Here is a 15,039-nt window from a genome sequence, read left to right as displayed (position 1 = left end):
AAAAAAAAAAAAAAAAAAAAAAAAAAGCCTTATTGTTTTCATGAGGCTGAGCAGGGAAGAAGTTGCTTGTTGCCTTTGGCACAGTTAAACTCAGTTTCTTGGAGCCAGTGAGTCCTCCTTGGGAAAGGAACAAAGCTAAAGTCATTCCTATTTACAGTGTCTTAGGAAAACTGAGAGGTGATGGGCTGTTTGTGTCCGCATAGATGGATGTGTCTCTACTCAAGGGGCTCCCACAGAGATCAAATGCATATTGAACTTTGCATTGCACAAACAGGTTAGAAATTGTCCTGTCATCCAGCCATAAATTTCTTCGTATCCCACTAGAATAGTGTAGAGATAGAACAGAGGAAAGGAAAACACTAATCACAGGTGGAGAGAAGGGCAGAGAGAACTAGAGATGCCCAAGGACACTTGCAGAGGACTGAACTAGGTCTCCCGAGCCCTTCTCCCGCTGTCACCATGTGCACCTCAGTGCACTCAGTCATGGTTTCTCAAGATGTTTTAGCTTTGCCCAAGCTGTTTTCTTACTGACCAGCTCTTCTTCCTAAGCAATATCATGAGTCATACGACACATCTTTACCGTGGTAGGCACCCTGGTAATGAAGCTCTTACAGTCTGCTCCTTGTTCTGAGTGCTCCAAGCACAGTACATGAGCAAGTTCAATGAAAAAATCCATAACAACCCAGTGTTGCATGAGATGCTGACAGTTTAGGATGAAAATTAATGATTGTTTGCATATATATACAGGGCAACTGTGCTTTGAGCTACATTAGTTTTGTTGTTAAATATTCCAGACCCTGAACTGTGCTTAACAAAAACTGAACTAATGGTTAAAAAATGATTATATTTAACATAGCAACAGAAGCATGTCCCAATTTTGAAAACAAACCCTGACCATTAAGCATGTAGTTGCCATATTGTTTAATCGCATCAGGTCTACCAAGACTGAAAGATTGTTAAAATGTTTCCTCTGCAAGGAGCATAACTTAATAAGAACTGGATGATTAGATTTAACCATCCTTAGCCAACTTAGTGGTATATGACTCCACTGGTTTCAGTGGGTCTACCTAGAGTATTTTTCCTGAGGGAAGGACATAATTTGGCTCCCTGTCATTGGACATACAGTGGCTCTTGAGAACTAGATAGATAATGAATCTAAATCTAAATCTAAATCACAAGATACTAAAGTGCTTGGCTCAACTGGAGATAGTAGAAAAACATGGAGCAAAACAATTTTGCGCTAGGACTTGGGGCAGCAGACCAAGCTCTCCGTGTAGTGTGCTGGCTGGGCTGCAGCCTTCCTCTTCTCCATTTGTGCCTCAGTGACAGGGACCCAGAGATAATTGCACCTTCCAGGGATAATTATGCCTTCCTTTCCAAGGGCTTCAGAATTCAAATGAAAGCCTGTAAATATCCAGTCAGGCTTTAGGCAGTCTAAATGTTTTAATAGTTACATAGCTCCAAGTAATAGGAAAAGCACAGGTCTATCAATAGCAGTGCATCTCTTCACTAGGGAGCTCCTGGTTTCTGAATTCAGATAATTAAGAGTGGATTAAAATCTGTATGTAGCCCAGCTTTACAAGCACTGCTTATAGGGTCACTGTTAGACCCATTGATAGGGTCACTCTTGTGTTATACTGCTTAGGAGCCTCCAAATCCATATACAGCCCACTCCATATACTGTGAGTTACAAGAGCTCCTGGTGAAGCTGCAGTGCTCCAAATTGTGCTGCACTGCAGCTTCTCTTTGCCTGCTCCCACAGGGAACTGCATGAGTGAGTTCATGGGGCTCATCAGAGGCCACTATGAAGCAAAGGAAGAAGGTTTCCAGCCTGGAGGGGCCAGCTTGCACAGCATGATGACTCCTCACGGGCCAGACGCCGACTGTTTCGAGAAGGCAAGCAAAGCAAAGCTGGAGCCTGAGAGGGTTGCAGAAGGGACTATGGTAAGAATTCAAAGAAAACAGTAAGATTTTGTATGCAGCACAGTCTTCTGCCACTGCAGGACTCTCAGAGAATGGTCTAGCTTCTTGCTGGCAAGTTGAACAAGTACTTGGATAAGTACAGTACTTACATCCCTTACTGATCAGTAAGTCTGATCAGTACTGATCAGTTCAGTACCCAGGAGCATCCTTGGAGATATGAGATACCAGGCAGCTTTGATCATCTGCCTGCATAAATTGATGCCTGAGGAGGGAGCCAGGAATTTTCATGCTAATAAAGTTATTTTTTGCCTTAGCCTATAGACAAAGAAGTGAAACCCCTGACTGTCCTCTTCTCCCTAGCTCCTAAAGTGTCATAATGATAACTGTCAACCAGCCAGGTGCCAGAGCTCTTGGAAAAACATGGCTCTACTAGATGTAGAGGGAATCCAAAGTCACATCAGAGACCTAATTGGTATCAGTATTGCAGTGCCAGCTCTCAAGAGCTTTCACAGTCTTTGCTGGGAGTTGCTTTCTCTCTCGGGGTTGAGCCGGTTGGAAGAAGAGCCACCTTGCCTAAATTCACACTCTCAGTCTCTCCTGCCCTAATAAATCCTCCTTTTCCCAACAGGCCTTCATGTTTGAATCTTCCTTCAGTATGGCTGTTACCAAATGGGGCCTCAAGACCTCCAACCGCCTAGATAAAAACTACTACAAGTGCTGGGAGCCTCTGAAAAGCCATTTCAATCCTAATTGCAAGTAAAGAAATTGTTGCTTGCAAGGTGTCAATGAAGACAGGGAAGTCTGACACACTTACACGTGCTGCAGTAATCGACTCGGGCAATACAGGGTGCTCCAGTGCAGAATGGTAATTCCAGCAGCCACCGAGTCACTAAAAAGATCATGCCTGTGTAACTTGAAGTGTGGTAAAAAAAAAAAAACACCTCTCTTCTTAGTTTTCATGTACCTAATTAAAGCTTTCCTTGTGACACACCAAAGCTGAAATACTTGTATGGCTCTCACCATGCCAAGCTGCTGGGAATACTGCACCTTGTGTGACTGTGACAGCCCCATTTCACAGGGGCCTCCTGAAAATACGATGTGAGGTGTCTCCCACAGTGTGGGTAGCTAGGGCTCAACAAGGTGTTATGCCCTCTGTAAGGGAGGAACTTTCAAAATATGAGCTGCAGACTGTGTCTTCCATCAGAGCAGGGCATTTCAAGCTACTCTTCTCTGGGTGGTTGCCAAGAAAAGCCCTTATTGTCGTAAGACTATCCTGCAGATTGGAGGAGATTGGAGAGTCCTAAGTGTTCCACTTCTCATTGAGGGAATATTTTCTTTTCAGGCTCATCTTTCTTGTAGGCATCTTTCTACACCAAGCTTTTTATCGGCACTTGGCGATTTCTCTCACCGGTTACGTGCCAATTTGCGCTCAGTGAATATGAAAGGGCTTGGCTGGGCAGCCCAAGTATTTGTTCCTGCAAAGGTACCTGGAAGAAAAGTTGAGTGCAGACAACTTTATGGAATAGCTCAAAAAACACTGGAATACTCAATCTGCCTGCTCCCCTATACAATGATTTCCAACCACTCTCCTGTTCCACAGGGCGGATGCAGAAGTGAAGCCTGTGGTAGGTTAGGAAACAGATGCACCATCTAGGAATCCCAACCCTCAGGCCTGTGCTGTAGCCATGTACCCACCTGTCCTGTCAAAAGCAGGATTTGGAGGGCTCAAGTTTAGCAAGGCAGCAAGGTAGTAAATGTTGCTGTCAAGGCATCTGTCTCATTTGTGTATGTGCTCAACTGGCTAGTTTGCTTACGACACACATTACTCGTTTATCGTCAGTGTAGAGCTGATTTCTTCTTCTGAGTCCATCGGGATAAAGAGAAATTTGGGTAACAGTCTGAACTCTGCAAGATTGGTGCCATCACGGTCTACGCTTCTCACTCCTGAAGATCTTAATCCTGTCTACTAAAAGAGGGAGGAAGTCAGACACATCAGACATGTCCATCAATGCACTTGCATCAGATTCTTGAGGGGAAAAACACACCAGTTTGAGCTAAGTATTACATTATAGAATTGCCAGGGAGATGATGTTTACTTGAGAATAACCGTCTCGGAAGACCATATTCAGGAGAAACAATTTGCCAGAGAAGTCGATTTTATCAGAGTGATCCAGGGATAAATGCTTTACACGCCAAAGGGAAAAATGTTCAGTTTAGGATGTAAACTACTATCCAGTGACCTGCATGCTTGAGTTTCCCTCGCCATAGACTCATGGCTGAAGTAGACACGGGCTGTAATACGTTAGTCAAGGTGCAGGGAGCAGTCCAAAGGCTGCCCTGCAGGGCCAGGGGCGCCCCGCTCATCCACAAGCCGTCCCAAACCATTTGTTCAACTGCCCTGAAACCAACAGAGCTGCGAGGGAGAGTTTACATGTGTGGCAACTCGAGTTCCAATTAGCTAAGGAAATGGGTCCTGGGAGATCAAATTAGTTTGTGGCAGCAGGAAGATAGTTAATTTAGCATGCTCAGACAAGCAATTATTTCTTTCCCTAAATACCACTTTCTCCATGCATTGCTGCCTCTCTCTCTCTCTCTCTCCCCCTGCATTGACTCCCAGCCACATCTTGTAATATCATTTGTGACAGTCTTTTAGAAGCAATTCTGCAAAGAGAATAATCTGAGTTTGTTTTAGTTAAGCTAGCAGAAGAACAAATTGCAGGGAGGCCCCGAAGGGCTGCTGAGAACACAGGGAAATGCAAAGACAGGTCACAGCCTTGAGCAGCTGCTGTACACAGAAGCTGTGCCAAGCCCCCACAGCCTAAGCACTTCCCGAGTCAGCCAGGAAAAGGGAAAACTGCACGTTTATTAATTCACTTTCATCAAGGAGGACTGCAAGTGTCCCACCCTTACACCACAGGAAAGGAACCTACCAGAGCTGTTTTTGCTATCTTCACTGCTAGAAACATAGGCTGCTTTCACAGCACACAGAATGAAGCGTTCAATTCTTGCATAAAGAACTGCAGCTTAACCCTGACCTCTTTGGAATGAATCCTCCCCTTTACAATGGCAAATGAAGAAAAGGTTTTGCTACTGGGATCATGATGGCACCTAGAGGCCAAGTGAAAATTCAACTCTAAATTAAAATCTTTCCTTCAAACTCAGGAGTCTCCTTCTCTGGAGATCTTCCAGACCCGCCTGGATGCCGCCCTGTGCCCCGTGCTCTGGGTGACCCTGCTGGAGCAGAGGGTTGGACTAGATGATCTCTGGAAGTCCCTCCCAACCTCAACCACTCTGTGATTCTGTGAAACTCATCTCGCTGTTTTTGACAATTCCAGAATCCTCCTACACCAGTTATCCTGGATAGAAATGACTCGTGCTCTTACAGAGAATTTAGCAGAAAGACACCTTTGCAGGCACAAGTTCAGGCATACATTTAATCATGCCCCATTTCCATAGGAAAACAAAGGGATTCCCTTAAGGAATCTATGTCTAAACAAAATGCCTTATTGTTTTACTTTTTGTTCTGCTCTCACAGGAATCAGAAGAATAGTGAAAGTGCTACTAATCAGATCTAAAGTGACAATCTTCAGTTCAGTACTTCCAAATTTGGTAGCATAATTTTTTCCTGATGTTTACTGCAATAAAACACAAGCCCAAATCCTATATTTATTAGGGAAAAGAAAAAATTGCCACATTGGAAACACTCAGACAGGCACCTGAAGAGTTGCTCAAAACTGACCATAGAGATTCCCTATTATTTGATATGGGCAAGCTACACAGTCAAGCTGTCATCATGAAGGAGCAGCGAGTACTCAAGCAACGCTGTTCTTTTGGAAGCAGCCTAATTGCAAACAGCAGCCTGAGCTGCTCTTTGGCAGCAGCAACTTCCACGGGGCAAAACGAGTCTCTCTACGTAGACCCGAAGCAATGAACTGTTGAGTTCTGAACACCCTCTACCCATCTTCATTACGTATCAATATTCTGTACTGTTTCACTTCCTGTAACTGTTAAAGACACAAGACAACAAAGGGATAATTAAGTTTTATTCTTAGGAAGGAGAAAGGTCAGTATACATACATCTTACTAATTTTATTTGTGTCCCAACAGCAGCGCTGCTTGATAGCAGCACTGATTCCAGGAGCTCAGAAGAGGCTGAGTGGATGCTTGCCTTTACCTTCTTGGTACAGCTTCTCTCTACGATCCTGGGGAAGGAAACAAAAATGTTTATCATTGCTCTACTGAAGAAGTCATTTCAATCGTGCCAGAATAAGAGAAAAGCAATTCTAGTTTTTCAGCATTGAACAGCAGAAGATGGAACCCAAAGAGCAGAGATCCTGACAGCCATTGTGGTTAAAAAGTAAAACAAAACAAACAAAAAAACCGAGGTCCATAGCTTCACCTATCAGCTGGAAAAATGATGCTCAGATGGTTCTCCTTGCACACCTACCCACTCTCCCAGGCCAGAGAGGTCCAACGCCTGTGATATATTTGTCGCCAAACTAGCTCTCCCTACTTGATTTACACAGCAGTTCCTACCTCCTCTTTCTGGCTGAGCACCTCACAGTTTAAGAAGTTTCTTCACAATGAAATCTCTGGTAGCTTGCCTGAATGTTCCTTTGCTTGCGTTCACCCCACTGGTATCTCACTCTGCAATCATGTGCCCTTCTACTGAGAGGTAGAGGGACCATATTTAAAACTTGTAGGCATTGTCAGGATCCCCTTCTGCTGGACAAAACCAGAAAAAAATCTACTTAAGCTCTTAAATCTGAGCAATTTAAATTTATTTTCTACTTCCTCGGGCCACACAAAGGTCACTTCTTAGAAAAAGGAATGTAATAACTACCTTGCTTTATATAAAAGTGGAAAACAAATCCCCTGGAAAAACAGTAAGAAAACTGAAATAGAAAGTGTCCTGGAGTCTGTATCAAATACTTCAGTTTACATATTCCCAGGCAAGTATATCTAAATTTCAATTTCAATTATCGAATTTTATTTTCGATATTTTCGATATTTATTATCGATATTCGATATTTATTTCGAATTTTATTTACATGCTAGGCCACTCAAGTGTCAAAAATCCAGCACCACAGAACACTGTAGAGACGCTAAGTTTTAAAGCTACTGATATCCACATGTCCTCTAAGTTTCTTAAAACCTGTATTTTGAGTTTATACTAGAAAAGAGCATCCCTTATAAATATTTCGTTCATTTTAACTGAAGCTTGTGCTTCCTGGTCTATGATTTGACCTAAAAGAACAAAGAACACGGTTACTTTTTTTTTTTTTTTTTTTTCAGGATAGGGAAACGAAACCGTTTGACAACACCCACAAGCCGAGCAGCCAAAAGGGCTACCGGAGGCTTCCTGCCAGCCAGGCATTACTTTCTCCTGAATGTACCTAAGCATTTTAAGGATGATCTCCCAGCGCTTTGACTGGGGCACCCACATTGCAGGAGCTGGGAGAAAAGCGAGACAAAAAGAAGGGTTTTGGAGAGCATAGAAGTGCAAGCGGGCTCAGCGTGGGGGTTAACGCTCCTCCTCAGACCCCTAAGATGGGGGTCGCACTGCGGGGCACTCACCCTGTCGAACTTGAAGGCGAACATCCAGAAGAGGATGGGCCCCAGTGCGTAGAGGGCTCCCAGGAAGGAGGTCTTGGCCGTGGGCCGGAAGGTGGGATACACGTTCTGCGTCCTGGCGTAGACCCAGCGCAGCAAAGCCGGGTCCTCCTGCGGGCGAGGCGGGCAAGCCGTGAGCGCCCCGCGGCCGCTGCCGCCAAGGTCGCGGCGCGGGCGCTACTCACGATCACGGCGGGCCGGCGCGGGTCGTGCAGCTGCAGCTGGTACTGCCGCTTGAGGCGGGCGCGGATGGCCAGCCGCTCCGCCTCGGCGCGACGCTTCTCCGGCGACGCCTCGAACGTGGCCGGGTCGAGCTCGGCGGGCAGCGAGACGAAGCGGTTGGGCCGGTACCGCTCGGCCGCCGACTCGCCCGCCGCCATCTTGCGCGCGTCACCTCAGCGCGCGGCCGTTGCGGCGGTTGTGGCGGTTATGGCGCCCCCGCCGGCGCCGCCGGGAGGTGCCTGCATGGAGCGGGTGCCTCGAGCCCCGAGGCGGCCATGGCCGCCAACGGCCGTTGGCGGCTGTTGGCGGCCATGGCCGCCTCGGGGCCGGCAGGGCGAGCGCGGCTCCCGCCTGGCGCCGCCACCGCCTCGTTCCGGCTCCGTCGGGCAGCAGCCGGGAGCGCTTCGAGAGCGAGTTGCTTTGGGCGCCCTCGTTGCGCCCCTCGGAGCGGAGGAGCTCGGCAGTTCCCCGCGAAGTTTGTTCTCGAAGGCGCTGCACGCAGGAGGTGGCATTTTCTGAAGCCACGATGGAGCAGCCTGGCTCCATCAGCAGCAGCCAGGACCCACAGGAACGTCCCCCATTTTGGCATGCCCGTGACACGGGGGACAAAAAACATGGATTTTGGGGGTTTTTTTTTTTTTTTTTTGTGTGTGTGTGTGTGAAAAAGCAGGGATGCCCATGGGGAGACAGCTGCGAGTGCAGCTTCCAGGTGTGCCACGTCTGCAGGCCGTGTTAAGCCTGTAGGTACTTCCATGCCCTCAGCTCCTGTGGGAGCTGGGCTCTCTTTGGTATGTTGGGCATCACCTTCAGCTCCTGCAGAAATAATCCCACGGGAATTGGAAACATGCAGAGATTGTTGGGGCGACAGGAGAACTAAGGTTAGCAGAGAATGGGAATTTCTTTTCCCTTGCTCACCGAATCCCGGCTGGTACAGGTGTAATCCTTTTCTCCGTGATAGCTCTCGGGGGGGGATTCACATGAACTGACTTTTAGCAGACGGGTGTTCACCTCAAAGGCAAGTTGCTGCCTTGCTGACAACAGTCGCAGCAGCTTGTACCGATTGTGTCCTCTAGCCCCAAAAAGGGACTGCCACAGCAGAGCTGAGCTTTGTGCTGGTGTGTTTGATTTATGTCTGTATATCTGTTGTGTGCCCGAACACAAATTCGGACATTCACAGCAGTGTGCTGTGTACATCTGAGCAAAATACTTGAGTCCTCATTACATAAAAGTTCCATCACAAGGAGCTTGAAAGTTGCAAAATCTCCCTGCCATTGATTTTTTATCTTCAAATCATCTCTTTAGGCAAGGCCAAGCTGCTTAGATGTGCTGAGAGATAACCTTCAAAATCATCTTGTGATGACTCACCACTCCGATAAACCTTATCGACAGGTTCACAAATCAATGCCTGCTGATTAGCACAAGGTGAAGAAAGAAAGCTCTGCCCCGTAGGTTTTGGCTTTAGGAAGTTTGTGTTTTGGCAGGGTTACAAGCTTTTTGTTCTGCAGAGATATAAAAGCTACATGCAAATTGCTTTTCTCTTTCTGGAATCAAACTGGCCCCTTTTTCTCACCGCTATATACAGAAAGAAGCAAGGATAGTAGTTATGTTGATTGGATCCAAGGAAGGTTATGACTGAATATATATCTTTATGGTGTCATTTATACGGGAGTGACTGTGCAGACTCAGGTAATGGTGGATGAGGGATTACAGTTTGCTCCTAAGCGTACACAAAAAAATATTGCTGACTTTATTTAAGAAGCTGTATTTTGACACCACAGTAATAGAGCAGAAGATTGCCTCACACCATATGATTTCACTCCTATATATATATATATTTTTTTTTACCTGAGCACTTGGAAAAATAGATGATCTTCTCCTGGTCTGAGCAGCTAATTAGGTGTTGAGCTTTGGGACTTGCTTCCAACAGGAAGAAATATGAGTTGGATGTTTCTTCGCTTTCTGTATCCTGAGTGTATCAGCACAGCAGGATGTACTTTTCCCTCTCTCAAGTACAAGCCTGCAGCCCTCCCAGGCACTTCGTCTCAGCTTCCTCCCGGTGTTTCTATGGCTTTTCCACCTTCATTTTCTTCACAAACGCGCAGCTGCAAATCCAAGCGAGAATTTCAGCTGTTCCATTGGCAGTCGCCTCACAAGGAGGCATTTCACACATGCCCAGGTCTGTTGTTTCCTGGGGCTTTCAGCATAGCCACTGCTATGGGCAGTGGTTCATGTTACCTGAACAAATTTACTCCCTTTCCCATTTCATGTCTTAACAGGACCATGTAATAAACAACATGACCATCTCTGACCATTTACTAAGCAGCATGAGCATCTCCCTCCATAACTGCCCTGTATCTTGGCAGCTACTGAGACATTTTAGCAGCACATATGTGCAGCAGCAGCAGCCTTGCAAGGTGCCATTCCTGTGGCTCTTGTCAGCTCGGAGGCTTCCCAAACCGCTTGGAGCCTGTGGTGCCCTTCCAGTGCTCTTCTTTCGGCAGCCTGTAAGAGCTTTTCCCCCCTGTTCTGCGTTGTTTCTGAGTAACTAGGCCCTTGCAGCCTTGAAAGAGTGACAATCCTGACAGGAATGGAAGTGCAGGCTGTAGCTAGAAAGAAGTTTAGCATACTGGAAGGGGTAGCTGCTCCTGTGGGAAAACATAGATGTTTTTCCCCCCCTTCTGCAGCATCACAGAGAACAGGAAGCTTCTGTCCCTGCAGAAGGACTCCAGAGCACCCAGACGCTTTTCCCCCAGTGTGTTGGCTCTGGCAGTCTGCAAGAGTGTGAAACGGTTCCTAGGGACAAGAGCAAAGATGATCCTGCGATGAAGTCGCTTGGCAAAGGCAGTGGGTTGAGTTCCCAGCTTTGTTGCAGATATTCCATGATCTTAGAGCATTGGCCGGGTGCAAGCTGTGCCTTCTCCCTCTCTCCAGAGCTCCCAGCTGTGCCTTTGCATGCCTGGCATGCAAACAGTGCTGAATTAATTCTGCTGGGAGAAAAACAGAAGGTGAAAAGCTACATTTCCATTAACAGGCTGATGTGCTGTATTAGAAGATCGAACAACCAGCCACCCTGCTGAAGACACATTTGCATTTCAGCTGTAATCACTAACTCAGCCTCCCTTCCAACGGATCAAGTTCCCTACAAGGAGCCCGTTTTTGAGGGAGATGTCCCTTCTTTCATGGGGTACAAAAATAACTAAATCACCTCCATAGATGCGTGTTGTCTGACTTGAAGCTCTGCGTTACGGTTTCTCACAGTCCGTGCTCCTGATGTGATACTGGGCATTTTCTGTGCTTGGCAGCAGACATGTCTCTGCCTTTCCAATATCAGCTTTACCTGCAGCAAAAGCCCCAATTAGCAATGGTAAGGGTCTCAAACTTGCACGACCCAGTGCAAGACAAAGAGGAGATGCTGCAGTCAAAGCCCCTAAGAGAAACCAGAGATACCTTTTCGGGTTGGTTCGTTGATTTGTTTGGGGTCTGGTAGGTTTTCTGTTTGATTTTTGTCTTTTCCTGGCTCTGCTCTGCATAGTGGAAACTGCTGCAGAAACAGACTGGACTAACCAGCCCCTGAGCAGACGTGCTGTATTACCCACTCATTCTGGTTTACCCTGTGGTGGATTCAAAATATAGCCTGGCTGTTACTGCAGACTGTCCTTGGGAAAAAAAAAAGAGAATCTCTCTTGAAAAAGAGAGATTTTGCAAGAGAGAACAAGGCCCATTTTACCCAGTGGTGGTGGTGGTGTCTGCCCTTCTCCCCATTGCTCAGATTGCTGCTGCCTTTGACCTTTTTTAAAACATGAGTTCTTTTAGTGGACGGACTAGTACCTTTCTCTAAGTAAAATAAATATAACTCTAGCTCTCGGGATTGCAGAGAAAGCCTTGAAAATATGATCCGAGGGCAGTGTGAGCGAAGGCTTGGCTTGACATTGCATCCAGTCTAAATGGAATTGTGCTCCTGCTCTTCCACAATGGAGAGCAAGCGCACATCTGCAGAATGACTGCTGCTTCATCCACTGGAAAACTAGTCCTCTGGGATTTTCTTTTGGGAGGCCTTTCTAGTGACTCATCAAAATAGCACAGATTCCTATGCAGCTACATGCTCAGTTAAGCCCATCTACTAGAGAGTTCTTGGCTCCTCTCTGTCAGCACAAGCTGATCTTGAGGACAGCTAACCTTGTTCATGGTGGGGTTTTGGCCAGGTTGTAAAACTCATTTAACTCTCTCCGTGGCTGCGCAGTAGCTTATGTTGACCCAACACAAGCAGCAGGAATGTCCAGGGGACGCCAATGGGGGCCTAGTCTTGAATGGGAATTAGCTGATCCTAAAGAAAAGGCTAGTGGGCTTAAGCATAGAGAATTAAAAGTCAAGACCCAAAATGTCCTTTGGTTTTTTTTTTTTTTTTTTCATTTTAATCAGGACTGGGGGATATTGAGTGTTTGAGGTTGGCAGTGTAGAACGAGCCTGAGAATTGGCATATAAAAATGGCCTTGAAGGCATCCTCGAGGGCATTATCTGTTTTCTTTGTGCTCAGACGTATCTAAATTGAGGGAATCAGTTGTGAAAATTAATCTTTGTCTGGTGAACACCAGTCCAAAACGCACCTGAATTCTGAGACTGCTCCGGTCCAAATTAGAAATTTGAACTCAGAGCTACTGCCATAACAGGCTGTTGTATTGAAGCTGCTTATACCTTTCAGCTCGAGTTTAAGCAACCCAAGATAATATTCAATTTGCATGTAGTCCTGTGCAATTTTATCAACAGCTTTTCAATCATGTTCTGAAATACACATAGATTAAGTTTATTCCACAACATATACAGAAGTCCTGTCTTTACAGGCTAAGTGGCTTGGTGTTTCAAGCGAATGAAACCCCACAGACCTGAGGACCCCTCTGCAGGATGACAGTACCTGGCCCTTGCAGAGGAGATGCAATAAATCCATTGCTATCTCGAAAAATACTTCTGTCTGTCAGACTTAGGCTGAGTGCTGTTGGCCGCCCCATTTGCAATAGTTGTCAGATGGGGTCAAAATGCTGTTGGGCTCTGTTTTGAATTCCCACTGATCTTTTTCAAAGAAAGCCAGATGAAAAACGGGGCAGAAGCTGGCAAGATCACTCCTGTCACAGGGAGGTTCCTCCACAAAGTCCCTTGCTTCTGATTCCTATGGCCAAGAAGGGTCATTTCGTTCCGGCTCCAGTTCCATAGGGACGGATTAACACTGATAAGGTGCACGTTTCCCACCTTGAGGAGAGTCAGTATCAGCCATCCCCTTGCACAAATAAATCCATGATAAAAAGCATACTCGAATAAGGCGAGCAGTGTAAAAGGGATTAGGATGCAGCTTGGTGAGGCTCAGATCAAGTGTCTGTAATTGCAGTATAGTGCTCTGGTAATAAATTGTCCAGCTAAACGTAATTCGTTCTGTGGTAGGAACTGAAGTCTCTAGTATCTTTATCTTTCAATTGTTCAACGAAGAAGCTGGCAGACACAGGAAGGAGTTAACGTGGTTAGGGGAGTTATGAATAGTTCAATTGTTATTACAGCCAACAGGCCACCCATAAATGTATATCAAATGGTGAGCTCAGCAGGAGTTAGCTACGAAACTAGGACACTTAATGAGTCATAAAGTGTCAGGAATAATGAGAAACGGCATTAAACAAACCATTTCTGCCCCTCCTGGGCTCATCCAGAGATGGTGACGAGAATCCTTCTGCTGTCTCAGCTCTTCCTGCTGAAATACATTTTTTGATTTACACTGAATTACGGCGCTGGCTGAGTTGCCCAAGCTGGGAGCTGCTGGAGAAGCTCTGGTGGAAGGAGGAGAAGCTGGCAGTGAACATCTCCTCTCTGCTCATTCGCAGAGCATCGGCTGTAGCACTTCCTCGTGTAGCTGACTTCCTTAGCTCTCCCTCTGCTTCCAGCTCCTTGCGAGAGAGATTATCAATAGCCATGTAATGCTGGGGGAGAGCTGGAGTGGGAGAAGCAGAGATCTTAGAATGAGGCCTCCTGACAACTGAAAAGCTGAATGTCTGAGGCTGAGTCATGGGACTGGCTGTGGCTGTGGCTGTGCAAGGGCTGGGTAACCAGTCAATGGGGCCTACAGCAGTCACGACCCAAAGCACACCAAGGAGCCCTCACCACCCTAAGCAGCCACCTCTGGGCCCTGCACTTAACACATCCTGTGTCCACTGGCCAAGAGCTGCTCTTAAGCAGCTCCTTGCGAGTTGCTTAGACCCTTAAGACCCTTTGCTTTGGCTCTTGCCCGAGCTGCAAGTTGCTTAGACCCTTAAGACCCTTTGCTTTGGCTCTGGCCCGAGCTGCGCTGTGTTGTTGCTGGTCTCGGACCTTGCTGGTTCGGCTTTCGAGCTTGACCTCCCCCCTGCCTTTCCTGGCAGTGACTGCAGCTAGTCCTGGTGCCCATCCTGTCCTGCTCATCTGGTCTGGGGCCCGTGGCTGGGTCCATGTCCTGCCTGCTTCTGTCACCCTTGGCTCGCAGCTCACTGAAATTTGGAAGGTTGATTCCCACAACAGCCACTGAGAGGAAACTTAAGTGTTGCAGAAAATGCCTCTGACGCTGTGCAGAGGAGAATCTTTCCTGAGCTACTGTGTCTGACACATCACTGCCAGCAGCTGGCGGGTTCCTCCTTTTCTCCTCAGGTGTGTTCTTCTGTTCACATCAGAAAGGATGGATCTGTCTGTTTCAGTTAGGGCATCTGCAACGTAGAGGAGCCTGCTATGAACTCTGTCTGCGTCTATCTGACATGATGGAGAGACTTCAAGATCATGAGTCAGCCTCTCCTGAGCCCTCCCTTAGGGAAGCCTGTCTGTCTTCATGTGGAATGAGTCAAATTTAGTGTGGACACCTCTACTTCTAAAGGGCTAAAATTAGGTGGGGTGAATTCTTTACCTCCCCAATCCCCGGAGTATCCAAAGCGTGTCAGGGTGCCATGGCTCTTGCAGCTGGAGGCCAAATGCTACACTTGACTTTACCTGGGGGATGCTCCTTTAATGTCTGCCTAGAAGCACAGGTGAAATCTTTGCCTTGCTCATAGCTCTACAAGTGGTTCTGGCACCCAAAGCCATCAAATTCTCCACAGTGCTTCCTAGAGAACAGTTGATGGGTTTAGCTGCATTTTCCTTCACAAACACAATCTGAGTATGAGGAAAATGCCGCTGCTCTGTGTGAGAAGGTCCAACCAAGAAGGACCAGAGGGACCAGCCCTCAACAGAGATGGTCACTTCTCCTGCAGGCAGAAGAGCAGCGCCCCAGGGCTGGTTTGT

General features: G+C 46.8%; 2 protein-coding genes across 2 annotated transcripts in view; one reads left to right on the top strand and one right to left on the bottom strand.

Moving 5' to 3' along the window:
• HGD (homogentisate 1,2-dioxygenase) overlaps window positions 1-2,842 on the top strand; it is a 25,638-nt gene extending 22,796 nt beyond the window's left edge. The window contains exons 13-14 of the mRNA XM_026050360.1: window positions 1,763-1,944; window positions 2,552-2,842. Coding sequence (XP_025906145.1) covers window positions 1,763-1,944; window positions 2,552-2,683 — 314 coding nt within the window. The 3' untranslated portion in view covers window positions 2,684-2,842. The remainder of the gene's footprint in view (window positions 1-1,762; window positions 1,945-2,551) is intronic.
• A 3,131-nt stretch (window positions 2,843-5,973) lies between these two features.
• On the bottom strand, window positions 5,974-7,928 carry NDUFB4 (NADH:ubiquinone oxidoreductase subunit B4). Its single transcript, XM_026050355.1, has 3 exons — window positions 7,722-7,928; window positions 7,501-7,647; window positions 5,974-6,125 (listed from the first exon to the last, which is right to left on the bottom strand). Exons 1-3 carry the CDS (start codon window positions 7,914-7,916, stop codon window positions 6,066-6,068), a joined length of 402 nt encoding a protein of 133 aa, XP_025906140.1. The 5' UTR covers window positions 7,917-7,928; the 3' UTR covers window positions 5,974-6,065.
• Between the last annotated feature and the right edge of the window lie 7,111 nt (window positions 7,929-15,039).

This window comes from Nothoprocta perdicaria, unplaced genomic scaffold (assembly GCF_003342845.1).
Source record: "Nothoprocta perdicaria isolate Ctin4 unplaced genomic scaffold, notPer1 scaffold_68, whole genome shotgun sequence".
Lineage (NCBI taxonomy): Eukaryota > Metazoa > Chordata > Aves > Tinamiformes > Tinamidae > Nothoprocta > Nothoprocta perdicaria.
Note: the sequence above shows the minus strand (reverse complement) of the source record. Positions and strands in the feature narration are given on the sequence as shown.

Bases quoted from the DNA above. Each gene is read 5' to 3' on its own strand.
- NDUFB4 (XM_026050355.1), bottom strand. From the start codon at position 7,916: ATGGCGGCGGGCGAGTCGGCGGCCGAGCGGTACCGGCCCAACCGCTTC. The intron at 7,648-7,721 runs GTGAGTAGCGCC...CCTCGCCCGCAG, and splicing joins CGCGCCGGCCCGCCGTGATC to GAGGACCCGGCTTTGCTGCG. The intron at 6,126-7,500 runs GTGAGTGCCCCG...TTCCTTCCCCAG, and splicing joins TCGCCTTCAAGTTCGACAGG to GATCGTAGAGAGAAGCTGTA.